The sequence below is a fragment of the Petromyzon marinus genome, chromosome 37 (genome assembly GCF_048934315.1).
Source record: "Petromyzon marinus isolate PM22_M1 ecotype Great Lakes invasive population chromosome 37, UKy_Petmar_22M1.pri1.0, whole genome shotgun sequence".
Lineage (NCBI taxonomy): Eukaryota > Metazoa > Chordata > Hyperoartia > Petromyzontiformes > Petromyzontidae > Petromyzon > Petromyzon marinus.
The window spans coordinates 17,496,320-17,512,452 of record NC_133703.1 but is presented as its reverse complement, the minus strand read 5'-3'; the positions used below and the strand labels follow the sequence as shown (position 1 = coordinate 17,512,452).

At 53.8% G+C, this 16,133-nt stretch overlaps 1 protein-coding gene across 9 annotated transcripts in view; it reads right to left on the bottom strand.

Moving 5' to 3' along the window:
* Positions 1-16,133, bottom strand: part of LOC116949506 (uncharacterized) — a 48,812-nt gene that overhangs the window by 26,291 nt on the left and 6,388 nt on the right. For 3 of the 9 annotated variants that reach the window (XM_076072362.1, XM_076072369.1, XM_076072367.1), the window contains exons 1-5: positions 10,884-11,446; positions 9,562-10,112; positions 3,248-3,454; positions 2,902-3,021; positions 1,506-2,756 (exon numbers count right to left, since the gene is read on the bottom strand). In XM_076072362.1, the coding sequence (XP_075928477.1) occupies positions 1,506-2,756; positions 2,902-3,021; positions 3,248-3,454; positions 9,562-9,745 (1,762 nt within the window). In that variant the 5' untranslated portion in view covers positions 9,746-10,112; positions 10,884-11,446. The other 6 variants (XM_076072366.1, XM_076072364.1, XM_076072368.1 and 3 more) reach the window with 6 other exon arrangements.

Genomic DNA, 16,133 nt, shown 5'->3' with positions numbered 1-16,133 from the left:
TCACTTGGTATGCAAGAGGTCGTGGGTTCGATTCAGGCACCCATTGTGTATATTAAGTGTGCATGCCTCTCGGTCTGAATTTTTTTTTATCCAGGTCTGGTTTTTCCCCCTCCACATTTTTAGACGTACGTTAGAGCATTTGGCTGCCACTACAAAGTCCCACGAGCCACTTTCGTTGAACTATCATTTGTGGCCAGGTTCGCTTCTGAAAAAAAAGAGCGCTACATAGCTCAGGTGGGCTTTACCTGGTAAAAAAAAATCTAGGTTTAGTTTATAGTTACTCACATTAGGACCCAGATAGAAACCAGATGCATTCTAAGACGATGAAACAAACATGCGGTGAGCAGAGTTGGCCATGTGCGGTTTTTGAAAGGGTCACACATTCACACGCCCACTGTTTGTGTAGCATCTTGAGCTGCGGCCACATTCGAACGCCGCACAAACCCAAAAAGTTTTGCATTCATAAAAACGCACGAAAGAACTTTGCTTTGTCCAGCGACTCATTTTTCAGGCGGGTTCTGCCGTACTGGGATGATTGACCAATTCCATTATTAATGACGAGTGTTTGGCTTTGTGTGCGAGGAAACCGGAGAAGCTGGGAAGACAACCCGTGCAATGGTTCTAACCCAGTCTGTCCATCCGCGTCTGTTGTTCTGTCCGTTCCCCCGTCTATCTATTCACTCTTACTTCCTACCCTGTATCGTTCAGTCCACAATTATGTTTCTGTCCTGGATGCATTTTCCAGTCTCTTCATTAGGCTGTCCCTGCATCTCACCACTTGTGCCACGATCTTTGCCTCTTCGTATTCGTCAGTCCCTCTGGTCTCTCCACGCCTCTGCAAGTGCCCGCGTCTGTCAGTACGGGGCCCCATTTCCCCACAACCTGTTTGCGCTCTGCTGCAGATTGAAATCTGCCGGTGCGGCGTCACGATAGCGAATTAAATTAAACCCGCGCCGCTCACCGCGACGGTGGCGGTGGCAGCGCAACAATGGCGCTATTGAGCAGACAGCTGCGTACACATGATCTCATCTCCTGCGCTCAAAAAAAAAACATCGTGGCAAACGCCACTTAATTTTAAAACGCGCGCGCACACAGGCACACACACGTATGCAGGCACACACACACATGAACAAAGAACCCCCTATGGGCTCAAACTATTGGGGTAAGTGTAGCTAGTGAGCACCTATGAAGGCCAAAGTGGCGTGGTCAGAACCACGTCGAACAGCCCTATGAACTCTTTTCAAATGTATAAATTCAGCAGTGCTGGTTGTTGTTGGCCACAGGAAACAGAATCAGTGCAATACGAAGACATAGGGACACATGCATACATAGAGATGAGGACACAGAGACAGTTGGTCTGGTTAGAGCAGGCAAGGTTGCACCTCCGATTAGCACGGTTGGCTACATACGTTCCTAAAGAAATTCAACATACATACGTTCCTAAAGAAGTTCAACATACATACAAGGTCAGGTTCAGCTTAGGTCTGGGATCAAGTGGGTCTTACCCTTGGGTACGCCAGTAGGAGTTGGGTGCCGCACCCTGCGATCGGATGTCTGGAACCCGCTGCTACTTCCACTACCACCATCGCCACCACCGCCGGCTGACACAGCAGCACCACCAGACGAGGCTGTGCAAGAGGGCGTGCCTGCCCGAGACTTCAGAGCAGTGTGGTGCTGCTGGTTGTGGCTGTTGTTGTCGTAGTTATGGCGATTGTCATCGTGGTGCTGCTCGTGGTTATTGTTGTGGTGGTGATGATCCCCCCTCTGCCTGGCAACCGCCACGGCGATACCAACGGGCGGGTGTCTAACCTCGCCAGCGCCGACTGAAGGGGCGGCCGCGTCACTCGGGGGGTGGCACGCGTCACCGCAAGCACTGGAAGTGTCCGGCCCCGCTGTACCGTCGGGGCCTCGCGGCACGCGGCCCAGCCCACCGAACGGACTCCTCTGACCGGAGGCGGCAGTGGCACCGTTGGACGGCACAAACGGTGACGGCGACGAAGACAACGACGACGAAGCCGACGCCGACGAGGAGAACGAGTCGCTGTACTGCAGGAGGCCTCTGATAGCCGGCGTCTCGCCAGGCATGGGTTCCGGCGCCAGCAGCATGGGGGGCCGCTGCGTTTGCCACGCGGCGAGGTCGTACCGAGCAGCGGCACCACCGCCATCGGCGTCATGGTGGCCCGCCGACAGCATGTACGTGGGCGCCACCGGACGGTGCTCGCCACCGCTGCCGTGGGCTACCAAGTTGTGGTGCAGTCGCCCTGGGTGGCCCAGCCCGCATGATGCATAGGAGCTAATGGCGCCGGCACATTGGCGCTCCCTGGGCTTTGCCGATCTCACCCCGGCGCCCACTGCGTCGTCCCTCTCGTCCGGGGCGAACCCGTCTCCGCCGACACCCATGGAGTGTGACCGCGCCACCCTCGCCGGTTTGGCATCGCCGGATCTCGTCATATCGCTGGCGCCGCCGTCACCAACTCTGCCTGGCGGTTGCACCGAGCAGACGACTCTGGTGCCGGCATCCCAGGCAGGGGCCCCGTCGCGGTTGGAGGGCTCCCCCGCCGGGGCGGTGCCCGCCCTGCCCCGGCGATCACCCCGCACTGCCCTCGGCGCACCGCTGGCTGACGAGGGCCGCTCAGAGTCACGGGCGCCGGTCCGTGCCAGCGCCCGCCCCTCTCGCGGCGCCCGGGAGGTTGTCGGCACTACGACATCACGGTGGAGAACGGGCTGGACCGGCAGAGCCCCGCCGAACGCACCGTCTGCCAGGAGAAAGAGAGAGGAGACCCGCCGCGGACGCATCACTGGGAACGGCGCCGGCGAGTGCACATCTCCCCACCCAACCGCTGCTACAGGCGGCCTAGCGCGGTGGGGTCAAAATCGTGACTGGCCAGAAGTGCGGCGTACCTGTGTGGGGGTCGTGCGGCCGCGACAGACAGGGGGACGCCGTGGGCCCAGTGCCGTCCAGTGGTCCCAAAGCAAGGTATGGGGGGTAGAGCCCCCCACTGCTCGGCAAATGGGAGAAGCCTGTATAACAGCCGTGAGCACACAACCGGCCCCCCCCCCCCACAATCATCATCCTAAAAATCACATGTTCATCACTGCAAGCTTCATTACCAGCACCACTTGTCTCCACCATCACCTGCACATTTCATCATCATTTACATCAACCAGCTCCAATTGAACGCGAGGTCGCCAGGTTCATAGCGCAGTGCACGAACCACTAGTCTTACCGTTCACGCACACTACGCACCGTCGTGTGGTGGTGGTGGTGGTGGTGGTGGTGCCCACACGCGCGTCATGCCGCCCTGTGGTGCCGTCTGGAATCCACGTTCAGCAGAGACCGACATAGCGGGCGGTGTGGCCGAGCCACCCATTGAGCCTCCTCCCAGTGAAGCACCCAGAGGACCCCCCAAGAAGCTACCCAGGAACGCAGTGGACGCCCCTAGGCCAGGGCTCCCTGCAGCAGCATGCGGGTGGAGGGGGGGGTGGAGAAAAAAGGGATTCACAGTTATGGAATTTTTTTTTCCCCCCCACTTGTTTACCCTCCATCACAAATCCTTTTCAGGAGGGTCCTGCCAAGTTTTTTGGCGGTGGGGGAGGGGGAGAATTAGAATGGCCACGTAGATAAAAAAAATGCGCAATTTGGGGTGCAATTCTTTAAAATTTGGAAAACATGGACATGCGACGCCCGCATGCAATGGCCGACACTTGAGTGACATCGCGGGATTTTAACGGTCCGCTGTAAAAGCAGACGGCACTTGGTGTCGTTACTGTTCATACGCGCATCGTGGCAAAATCGGTTCGATTTTGGGCAAGGACCATTGGAGCTTAGAAGCTCATTTTTTCCCATGGTGACAAGGTTAGAATGGTCGATGCGGTAGCAAGAACGGCAGATAGGAAAGGGAGGGTTTGTGCAGGGGGAAAGAACAAAAGCAGGGGAATGTTAAGATGACTCATAAAAAATAAATAGGAAAGTAACAAAACACCAGAACTATGTATAAAAAGGAAGTAAAGCTGCAAATCCAAAAATAACTAAATTATCCTTGACACTGGCGAGAGGAAAAAAATCGTGGTATTTAAAAAAAAAGAATTATTTGCAATTCCGCAATTTGAAAAATCAAGCCTCAAGCTCCAGTCAATTGGTTTTACAAATGGCATTCAAGCGTGGTAGTAGTCGCCGTATACCAATGCCCTCAAATGCAGATAAAGGCTGGATTGGAAGAGATGACATTCATTCCCGAATTCAGGTGCCACAATTGAGAAGGTCCTTGAAACATTGGAAACATTTTTCACATTGTTATCATTTAGAACAAAAGCCAGGTTTTAAACCAGTGCTAGAAATGGACCAGGGGGCTGCCTCCTGGATTTGAATCACAAACCTCGTGACTCGCAGCAAACGCGATCCCCGCATGGCCGCCTGTCAAGCTCACGATACATTTCGGCAAACGATGTGCAAAATTTAACGTGGGTTTTAAAAAAAAAAATCTATATTCTGCACAATCAGTTGACGTGGACCCACCCCCCACCCATGGCCACTAGTATTTATGTATGTAGCATCCACGGAAATACAAGGACAAAAAAGCATGCACACACATGGCTTACCCTCTGAATAATTTGATTGGCGGTAACAAGGCGTGTAAAGTTGAGAAGGGAGACCACATGGCGGGTGACGGGCACACGCATTGCCAGAGGATGTCACCATGTTTTGGGAAACCCCCTTTGGGAGGAACCGTTCCATCAATTTTTGCCAATTTTCTCTAGAGCGAGCAGCTAGTAGCAATACAACTGGAAGATAAGTGTTCGTTCATACCGAATCGTCTTAAGGAGTTATGGCGACTGCACGTTACACAACTAAAATTGCATCGTTAATGCTTTCACCCCTGGATTGGAAACCGTTATAAAAATTGATCAGACTGAACCAGTGATTCACCATCTCCCCCTACACATGCAGAAAGACAAAGCTCCCCCATATAGCCTTTGGGCAAGTACCATTTGCACCACACCCGGCCATTTTGGGTCTCCCCAGTGCCGATGTTTACATGGTCACACAGGGTACTCGTTTAGGGCCGAGCCGACCTAGGGTAGGCCGAGAACCAGTTTGCACATTCGCCACCGTTCTGGAGGCGAGCGGGAATCGAACTCAGGTCACCGGGTTCGTTAGTGCCGCTCCCTACGACTAATAGAGTTCGCACACAATTACTCGATTGCAATCTACACAACAATCGTCGTCTGCTATTGAAAAAAAATGGTAAGATCCTCCTGAAAGACAGTCATTAGACTCCAAAAACTTTCCCGGCATAAAAAGCACTCATCCCCGGGCACGGCAATCTACCACACGCAGACTTTGTATGGCCACCATAGCTCCTAACGACTTCTGCAGACACGATCCAGACGGTGGGGGTGGTAGCGGCGGTGATTGTGATGGCAGGTGTGGTGGAGTTGGTTGTCGTTTCAGAAGAACCACAAGAGCCGCCATTCACCAAGTGGCCGGTGTCTTCACCACGACAACTTGTGCCAGACTCGGTTCACCGCGAGGCGTGGAAGACTCGCTGCCCCTTGCAGGTCACGAGGAACAGATCCAGGTGTTGTTGTTACAGGTTATCCCGAGTGATTGTGCCCATTAGTTGTCGTCACACCCCCATCATCGGGCTCCCAACTTTACACTTCCTCTGTGGGTGCGAGTAAGGGGGGGGGGGGGGATTTGTGGAGTGGAGGAGGGGGTATGTGAGTGGGGGTGGTCTTATGGGAGGGTTGTTTTTTATGGGTGTGGGCTTAGGAGCGCGGGTAAGGGTGTAGGGTGTAGGGGGCGAGTGGATGTCACGCTGGATGTGGCCGTTGGTGTTTGGTTAATAACCCAGCCCCCTCTCGTTTATTCTTCAACGCCCTTCAAACAATACACACTTCGTGTAAACGCTCAATCTCATGGACACACCTTTACATGCAACCTCGTACACACACACACACAATGTACAGCCTCTGAAACCGTCACAAGTACACTAAGCTTATGCATCAGATGTTTTGTTTAGTCTATCCAGTGTTCAACCTCCATGCTGCAGCTCACACACCTCACCCACTCACCACACTGGCAGTCACTCTCATCAGATTCCTGCAGTCTAAATGAAGATGGATTTCTGGACAAAGATTCGCGTTACACTCCGCTCAGTTACATCGATCATGCGATTTGTAGCTGGCCGCTTTGAGCCCCTGGTCCTCAGTAGCTCCAACAAAAGTAAAAAAAAACACACAAGTTCGTATTCTCCATGCACAGTACTCCAATTACATAAATGCACGCGCTGAAAAACCTAAACCTCATCTAGTATTCCCCGTGTAGCCTTTAAACAAGGCCGTTTAGGGAAAGTGTTGTTAGCAAGCACCCATTCAGGGCAGCACGGGTGGGAGGGGGCCGTCAAAAGCAACCAGTTACTGTTTAAGGTCAAACCACAGGTTCAGATATCACTCGCAGAATCTAAAAACGCAAGGTCAGATTTTCCAAGGCCGTGCACTAAACCACTGCTTCCCACCTCCGACATCCACTGGGTTAGATTTAGTTTTTTTTAACTCGTGTAAAACGTATTTCTCTACACTCACATTTATACACAAAATACAAAGCACGCCACCGTATAGCCTCAGACTGTTGGGGGCAAGTGGTGTTGGCGTGGCTAGAACCTCCTTAGGCTCGCCAGTGGGTAGAGGGGCGAGAGTGTGCTGCCGTTTTAGACGCGGTGCCAGGGCCGGTTCAGAGATACGTCACCGATGTTTGGCTAGGAGCTCGTCGGGTTCGTAGCGCGCCAACCACTGCGCCACCGCTCCCCACACAAGCACTCATTACACACACTCCTTCACAGCACGCTCGCACTCGGGCCCGTGAGAGTCGCGGCGGGGTACAGGGAGAGGCCGATTCTCTCAATGCATTCCTCTCCACCCCCTCGACGGGCCTCTCCCACTCTACATCAATTGTGGTGCCTCCCTCCACCCCCCCCCGATCACCACCACAACCACATCACCACGACAATAGCTGCTCCGCCACCAACACCACAACTACCACCACAACTGTACTCGTCACCACAACGGTAGCAACATCCACTACAACCTCCCACCGCCACTGTACTCACCAACTACCATAAACAACCACCACCACTAGAGCAGCTGCCAAAAATTCACACCACCCCCACAACAATCTCAATAAACGCCAACAGAAATCCACTGCCCACCATCTCAACCACACACCCCGCAATCTCAACGACACCACCAAATCCACCACACCTCCATCAGACCACCGCCACCACCTTCCCACGCCCCGTGTCCCCGAATGACCCCGCCTCCCCCACCACAGCAGCAGCACCACGGCCAGACAGGGGTCCCCTACCCCCTCGCCCGACGCGGTTCAAGTTTAGACCCCAAGTGCAAACACAAGGGAGGGTGGGGGGGTGGGAGGGGGTCTTTGTATTGAGGGTGGAGGGGAGGGGATAGGAGCCTGTGCCCAACAGCCCCTCCCCTACAGGCTCCTCATTCCCGCAAGAAGCCCCCCTTATACGAGGGGGGGGGGGGGGAGCAGGGAGAGGGGGGGGGGACATGAACTCCACATTGCTGCTCCCCCACAGATTCCTCGTGAAACTCGACAACGCCGCTGCTGCACCGGGCTTGGCAAAATCATCTGTCCCCTCTTTTCCCACCTTGCTCTTCTCATTCCTCTTGCAATTTCCCTCCGTCCTCTTCCCCATATCCACATCTCCGCCTACCCTTCATCCCCCCACCCATCTCCCTCGTCTTCTCGCCTCCTCTCATTACCTCTTCTGCACGTCTCCCACGAAACCCGCCTCTCTCCATCTTCTCACCCCCCCCTCACTTCTTCAAAACCACGACCTGCCCCCATGGTGTGACATTGTGGGTGCCTACATGCGAGTCTATTGTGGATGCACACGCGTGTGTACACACACACACGTGGAGAGGCGGGTTCGTGGGTGACGTGCCCATGTGCATGTACACACACGTGCTGTGGGGGAGCGGTAGTGCAGCGATTGGCGCGTTGCGCTACGAACCCGGCCAGCCGAGGTCAATTCCCGCTCACGATCAACACCGGTGACGATTATCTGAACCGGTCCTGCGCCTCCCCCCGCCTAGATCGACTCCACCTCAAAATGAGTTTTTAGTGCGGTGTAAACATCGCCACTGGGGAGACAAAGGCGACCGGGCGTGATGCTGGCCAACCACCCCCCCAATGTGCCGTTTGGCACCCTACATGAGGTGCTCGCTAACAGCACTTGCCTACGAGTCGGTTCAGGCTATACGGATGGGGGTGGGGGGGGAAATCCGTCCCTGTGTTGAGTTTCCACGAGTCTGTGTGTACACGTATTGGGGTTTGTGCACGAGTGTAGTTACATTAAGTTTAGTCAACTACAGAGTAGAAAAAAACATCGATTAAAACTGTGGAGTCCTCTTTTATATAAGATGCATTAATATATACAAGCCTTGTTTCTAAAAAGGAGAGCGTTAAGTCTCAAGACGCTTTCCCTAAAACTAAACTAGTTTTTTACATTACAAGGTAAGGCCCACCGAGCTATGCAACGCTTTCAAAAGCGACAAATGATGGCACAACGAAGTGGTTTATCAACACGTGGACATTTATAGCAACAAAACAACTTTTAAACGCATGTTCATTCTAAACGGGGAGGGGGAAAAACTGGAGGACCCGGAGAAAAATCCATGATACTACGGGGGAGAGACATGAAAACTCCAAATATACAGGCGTCAGGAATTGGGATCGAACCCAGGACCTCCTGTATAGCCGGAGAGGTAGTCAATTACTCTACACTTTTTGCTATGCGAGGCACTAGCGAGGCACTAGCGTCACCACCAATACAAATATAGAATTGGTTAAATAATTCATATCCACGCATAAGGCTCAACTCGTGTTTTAGGACAATGTAATCGTGAGATTGCGATTATAATAGACCCCCATTTAGCATGTGGGGTACACGCGTGGTTACCAGCGTGCGCGCGTGTTAACGTGTGCAGTCACGTCCTGTGGTGCGAGCTTAAAGCATGGCTAATGTTTGTGTAAAAGATAAACATTCCCGTACAGCCTACACAGACTGTTGGGGCAAGTGCACATATGAAGACCGGCACGGCACACGAGTGGGAGCGTGGCCAGCACCACGGACTTCCGCCTTTGGTCTCCAGACGCAGCGCACCAGGTACTCATTTGAGGCAGAGTTGACCTCGGGCCGGTTCAGATAATCGTCACCCGGTGTTGGCCATGGCCAGGAATGTAACTGGGGTCGCCGGGTTCCTAGCGCTAACCGCTACACTATCATGTGCGCGCGCACACAAAACACACGTGCATGCGTGTACACACCTAGCACACACCCAGCAACCAATACCCCCCCCCCCCCAGCTCCACTTTCCAAATCTCCCAGCAACCACATTAAATCCTCCCCTTGACAAGCTGCAGGCTCAGCTGCAGTACACAGGGCCCTCCACCCCCAACCACACAACCACACCTGGAAAACCCTCCCGCGTTCGCTACGGGGGGGGGGGTAAGGGGTGGGGGATCCCGCATCTCACCTGAGGGGTGCGCGCTGGGCAGGGGCTTCTGTTGCAGGTGGAGGGCCGCCAGGTACTTGTGTGGGGGGTAGAGAAGATGAGAAGGAGGGCCAGCAGCGGGGCCGGGATGACAGGATACCCGGCCCCCTGCACTCAGCGGCGGGGGAGGCGCCGAGCCGGGCGTAGAGAAATCCTGGGGGTCCATGCTCCAGGTTTTTGGAGTCTTAGGACAGGAGTCTGGAGTGTGGGGAGCTTGGAGCCACAATTCCAAAGCTTGGAGGAGCCTTAGGGCCTGGAGCACGCCGCATGGAGGATTATTGGCTTGTGGAGCCTGGAGTCTTGGTTGCTGGGCCTTTGGTAACCTCAAGCGTCGGTGCCTGGAACCTGGAGTTATTGATCCTTGGGTGTTGGGAGTTTGAATCCCGGAGCCTGGATTTTCGATCCGGGAGACTTGGGAGTCTGGATTGCCGATAGATCCTGGAGTGTTGGGACCGCGCTCCCACCGTGGGGGCTTCTCACCCTGGGCACGTCATGGGATGGAGGCACAGACACGCACCCAAGGACCCCCCCGCCTGAAAGTGGGAAAGTGAATGTGAGAGTACAGGGTTAGGATCACCCGACTGGACTCGCATAGACCTACAACACAAACACACGTACCAAACCCTGCCACACACACACCTACCCGTACCAAACCCTGCCACACACACACACACACGCCTGTACAACGCTACTACACAACACCGGTACTACCACACATACCCCTGTAACAAGTGACTCTTTACACACAAACAAAGACAAAAATCCCCTATATAGCCTTTAACAGACTGTTCGGACTAGTATTGTCAGCGAGCACCTATTTAGGTCGGCATGGCACACGAGGCGGTGGGTGGCCAGCATCACTTCCGACCGCCTTTGTCTCCCAAGTGTTGATGTTCACACACTACACCGGGCACCCATTTAATGCCGAATCGACCCCAAGGGAGGGCCAGAGGGAGGGAGTGCGCCGTGATGGCTGGGCGAGCATAGGCGAGGCGAGGGGAGCAAATGACAACGGAGCAAGGAAGCATAGGGGAGAGGCTGGGGAGGTGCAGGGTAAGCAGCAAAGGTGTTGCAGAAGAGAGCAGAGAGATGACGCGAGAAGCAGACAAGCAGGAGGTGTAAGGGAGGTGCGGAAGGGCGCAATAAGAATCGGGGAAGGTGGTGCAGGGACGATCTGGGAGGTACAGACGCATGGGGGAAGAGGCGCAAAGCGGAGCAACGAGGAGCAGAGGGAGGGAACTTGGCTCCGAGTCAACGGCGACCGCGATGCAGGCTGCTCGAGTACAGTACTGCACTGCACTAACCACGTGGGCTCGCCCGGAGAGGCGGGGTGGTAGGGGAGTCGGTGATGGAAGGAGAGTGAAGAAGGGGGGGGGGTGAGCTTTTTGAGGATGGGGGTGATGGGGGAGGGGATGATGATGATGGGGGAGTGAGCAAATGATGATGATGGTGGGGGTGGAGTGGGTGATGGAGGCAGGGTGTGGATGATTGGTTGTTGATGATATGGGTGATTGGGGAGGGGTTGATCATGTTGATGGTGCGGGCGGGGGGCCGATGGCGATGATGAGAGGCGTGGTTCAAGACGATGTTGGGGGTGATGGAGGGTTAATGTTGATGACATCACCCTCCCTCATCACCTTACGTAAGTATCTGGGCTAAACTCACTGATGATTCCGAATTTAAGTGAGATCAGTCAGTCTCGATGTCGCATTGTAATTCAATTATAGCCACTGCTGGATTAAAGCCTCCCCACGCCGTGTTGACCACGTGGGTAGATTGACCATACATCACTACACGAGCCAGTGCGGGTCGGTGTTTGCCGTGGCTAAGAATTGATCTCAGGGAGCTGGGGTTCGTAGTGCCCGATGCACTGTGCTTCCCCAGCCATCACACACCATCTCCCGCACACCCGCCACTCACCCTCCATACTTCACCTTAAATTACCCTCCATCGCCCTCCCATCACCTTACATCAACCCTCTCCCCAGCACCTTACATCATTCTCTCCAATCATCCCATCATCCTCTCCCTCATCACCCTCTCCCCGTCACATGAAATCACCCCGCTCCCCATCATCCTCTCCCCATCACCTTACATCACCCTCCCCCATCATCCCATCACCCTCTCCCCCATCACCCTCTCCCCCATCACCCTCTCCCCCATCACCCTCTCCCCCATCACCCTCTCCCCCATCACCCTCTCCCCCATCACCCTCTCCCCCATCACCCTCTCCCCCATCACCCTCTCCCCCATCACCCTCTCCCCCATCACCCTCTCCCCCATCACCCTCTCCCCCATCACCCTCTCCCCCATCACCCTCTCCCCCATCACCCTCTCCCCCATCACCCTCTCCCCCATCACCCTCTCCCCCATCACCTTCTCCCCCATCACCCTCTCCCCCATCAACCCTCTCCCCCATCCACCCTCTCTCCATCACCTTACATCACCCTACCCCATCATCCTTACATCACCCTACCCCATCATCCTTACATCACCCTCTCCCCATCATCCTTACATCACCCTCTCCCCATCATCCTTACATCACCCTACCCCATCATCCTTACATCACCCTACCCCATCATCCTTACATCACCCTCTCCCCATCATCCTTACATCACCTTCTCCCCATCATCCTTACATCACCCTCTCCCCATCATCCTTACATCACCCTCTCCCCATCATCCTTAGATCACCCTCTCCCCATCATCCTTACATCACCCTCTCCCCATCATCCTTACATCACCCTCTCCCCATCATCCTTAGATCACCCTCTACCCATCATCCTTACATCACCCTCTCCCCATCATCTTGACATCACCCTTTCCCCAACATCCTTACATCACCCTTTCCCCATCATCCTTAGATCACCCTCTACCCATCATCCCCCCCCCATCACCTTACATTCTACCCCCCCATCACCCCGCTCCCCATCACGCTCTCCCCCCATCACCTCAGATCACCCTCGCCCCATCACCCTGCTCCCCAAACGCGCTGAAGTCATCCGGCGATGACTCACGCACAGGCCACGAAGGCATCTGCGCAGCAGTGTTTGTGTCTGGGGAGCGGTGGCGCAGTGATTAGCGCGCTGCGATACACACACGACTTCCATTCCTGGCTACGTCCCACGTCAGTGGCGAGTGAGATCTAAATCGGTCTTAAGTTCGCCCGTAATGAGAACTTGGTGTGGTGCGTGAACGTCAACAAGGGGTGGGGGGGAGCTAACCACATCATCACTCTACCATCGCCAACACTGCCGTCATTCACTACCATCATCATCACTCACGACTATCATCATCACCTATTACCGTCATCATCACTACCATCACCACTCATTTCGATAATCACTCAACTACCACCATGGTCACTTACTAATATGATCACCAACAACCATCATCACTCACTACCATCATCAACACTACCATCACCAACACTCACTACCATGAATTACTATCATCATCACTCACTACCATCATTATCACTTTACCATCACCAATACTACCATCATTACGACCATGATCTTCATCACTACCATAATAAACACAAACATCACCACCACCACCATAAAAACCATCAACATCATGAATACCATCATCACTACCATAATCAACACTTCCATCATTACTACTACCATCATCGTCAAGATGCCTACCGTTATCGGTGATGTAAATGATGGCAGTGATGATTATGTTGATGGCAAAGCATAATCAGGCCCCTGTGCCAAATTTAGGAGCACAACGTCTGCAACATCACCACAAACATCACGGAAACATCAATCCCACACGACCATGGCATGACGGCAACATCGCAACGTAAACACAAACACGATACATGCATCACAGAGTGAGTAAACATCAATTTCACGACACAACTGTAAACACAGACGTTACATCACAACATAAACACCAACAACAACAACCGCCGTTCGCCACTAAGTGGCGGTGACGTCACCACGGCGCTTGTGCCAGGCTATGTGCACGTTTAGGTCACGTTAAGTGTCGAACGCCCGCTGGGTGGAGATAGTGGGACAGAGACCAGGTGCCTATGGGTCGACTGCCTAAGACGACTGGCCGATGCACCACCTGTGTCCCCTACTGTGCCAACTTGCTGTGCTTTAGCTACCCGGCGCTCGTTGTTGTGAGCGTCGCTCCTCTGCACTCCGTTGTTGCTGGAGGGCGACTGCCTTACAACTGCCCAGTAGCAGCGTCCTTTACGAGCCTCCACCACATCAACACCACCACCAGCACCATAAACGTCACAAACAGAACGCACGACAAACTGCGTGTCCCAGAATAAAACTCGGAAAATTCACGGGGGGGTGGGGGGGGCACCCGACCCCACCCCCCCGCTATATCCGTCGCTTTGACAAAACCCCGTTATGTTATTTCCACAAACATTAAATGCATCACATTTACAGCTTGTTGTAATGTTATTTATACCGACTTACATACCGGTGAGAAAAAAAAACAACAACAACCATTTATAACGCAATTGAAAAATAATGGTCTTTTTTTTTGGAAAGAAAAAAATTATAATACGCGACTTGAACCACCAACAATTGCTTTCCGATTCCGAGACGCGCGATCTGATGTTGCCACGGTTTCGTAACCACAGACCTTGAACTGGGCCGACACTGCTCTCTCTGAGCGCTGTCCAGGTTTTGATATCTGGGAGCGCGACTTTTAAATGTTTTCCATTTTTTTCGGGGGGGGGGGGGGGTCCCAATTCCCCATAACGACCCCCGCCTACCCTCCCTCATTATATGCGGGACACGTTAATTCGAGGACACACTGACAACACAAATGTCCGTCACATGAACACAGACACACACACATACCGACACGTACTCAGATAGACACACCTAATACGCACACAAGACACTTAACACAAACACGCACACAAACATACAAGCAATCGCACGCACCAACAGATCTACACGCACAATCACCCACACACTCTAAATGCCTTCACGCACAAACACGTGCACACGCACGTACGCACAAACACGTGCACACGCACGTACACACACTTGCGCGCCTTCGTAGACACCAGCGCACACCCACACGCACACATTAACACACGAGCACACATACACACACATAGACGTACGCACACGCGGCACTCACCTCCTCCAGTCCCACGCGTGAATCAAACACAAACACACCCCGCTCTTCTTCCTCCTCCTAGCGGCTCTCTCACTCTCCCACGCACTCTCTCCCTCCTCTCCCTTCATCCCCCCTCCCGCTCTCTTACTCTCCTCGCCCTTCTTCGATCCACTCTCCTCCCACTACTCTCCCCATCCCTCCTCCCTTCATCTCTCCTCCCTCCTCTCCCACTCGCTCCATCTAAGCCCATCTCATCTCTCCTCCCAAACTCCCATCATTCTCCTTGTCTCCCACGCTCTTCTCTCACTTCGCCTTATCTACCCCCCCCCTCTCTTTCTCCTCTCACTCTCTCTTAGAGATGCGGTCCTCTTTCTCTCACTCTCCCCCTATCCTTTCCGTTGACTCCTCTACCCTCACTCTCCCACTCTCTCCACCAACCTCCCTATGCCATCCCCTCTCCTCTCCCCATTTTGCATCTCACACTCACCGTCATCAACTCGTCCATCTCCCCTCTCTCCGATTCCCTCTCCTCTGTGTTTCATATCTTCCCTCTCTCCTTTCCTCTCTCGTTCCATCTCCTCCCTTTCCCATCACGCTCCCAAATAGTGGGCGTGGATTCGTCCTCAGCGACCCCAAATGCCCCCGCCCACCCTCCCCCCACTGCCCTGATAGGAAACAGAGCGAATTCCGAAAGACGGTGGTGGGGTGGGGGGGCGAGGCGGGGCAGCACCCCCCGCCCCCCCCGTGCTCAATTGAGGGCATTGTGAGGCGCAGGGTGGGGAAGAAGGGGGTCCCGCCCCTCACTTAGGAATCACAAGTTATGTCACATTATGCATTTATGTGGATTCCAGCGACACAATAACCCTCACACAGTGACACCGTTAGACAGTGGCACAATTACACCAGTGGCACATAACAACGCACACTCCCATCACGGGGTCGTACAAAGGGGTTGAACACCCATAGCTCCGCACAGATGGATTTATGAATCAATTTCCAGTCCACCCAAATGTCGATACCTTTTCTATCATCGGCCATGCTCTATCCACTGCTGGCTAAATGACTCCGAAAGTCGCCGACCATCCATTACGGTCTCGCAATGCAACAAGCCACCTCTATCGGACGGCACACATGGGCTGATTCAATCGCTCCATCTCCGCGGATCGCGTTTCTCTCAGCCGTGTTTCCTTATTCAGCCACCACTCCGTTGTTAGCCTCGTCCGCCGTTCATCATCACCCCCGATTTAGAGTCGTTCGCATTGCTCCAAGTCCACTCACTCGTCTTCACACTTTCAATGCCTTTCACCTGCATATGCTCGCTTCTGCATGCCTTACGCTCTCTCAGTGCAATTCCTCAGCACGTAACTTCCCCATCTTTCTTTGCGCACTTTTCAGATGTTTCATTTTCTTTTGTCAATGCCCACGTTAAACACATCTGTTATATTTAATTAAA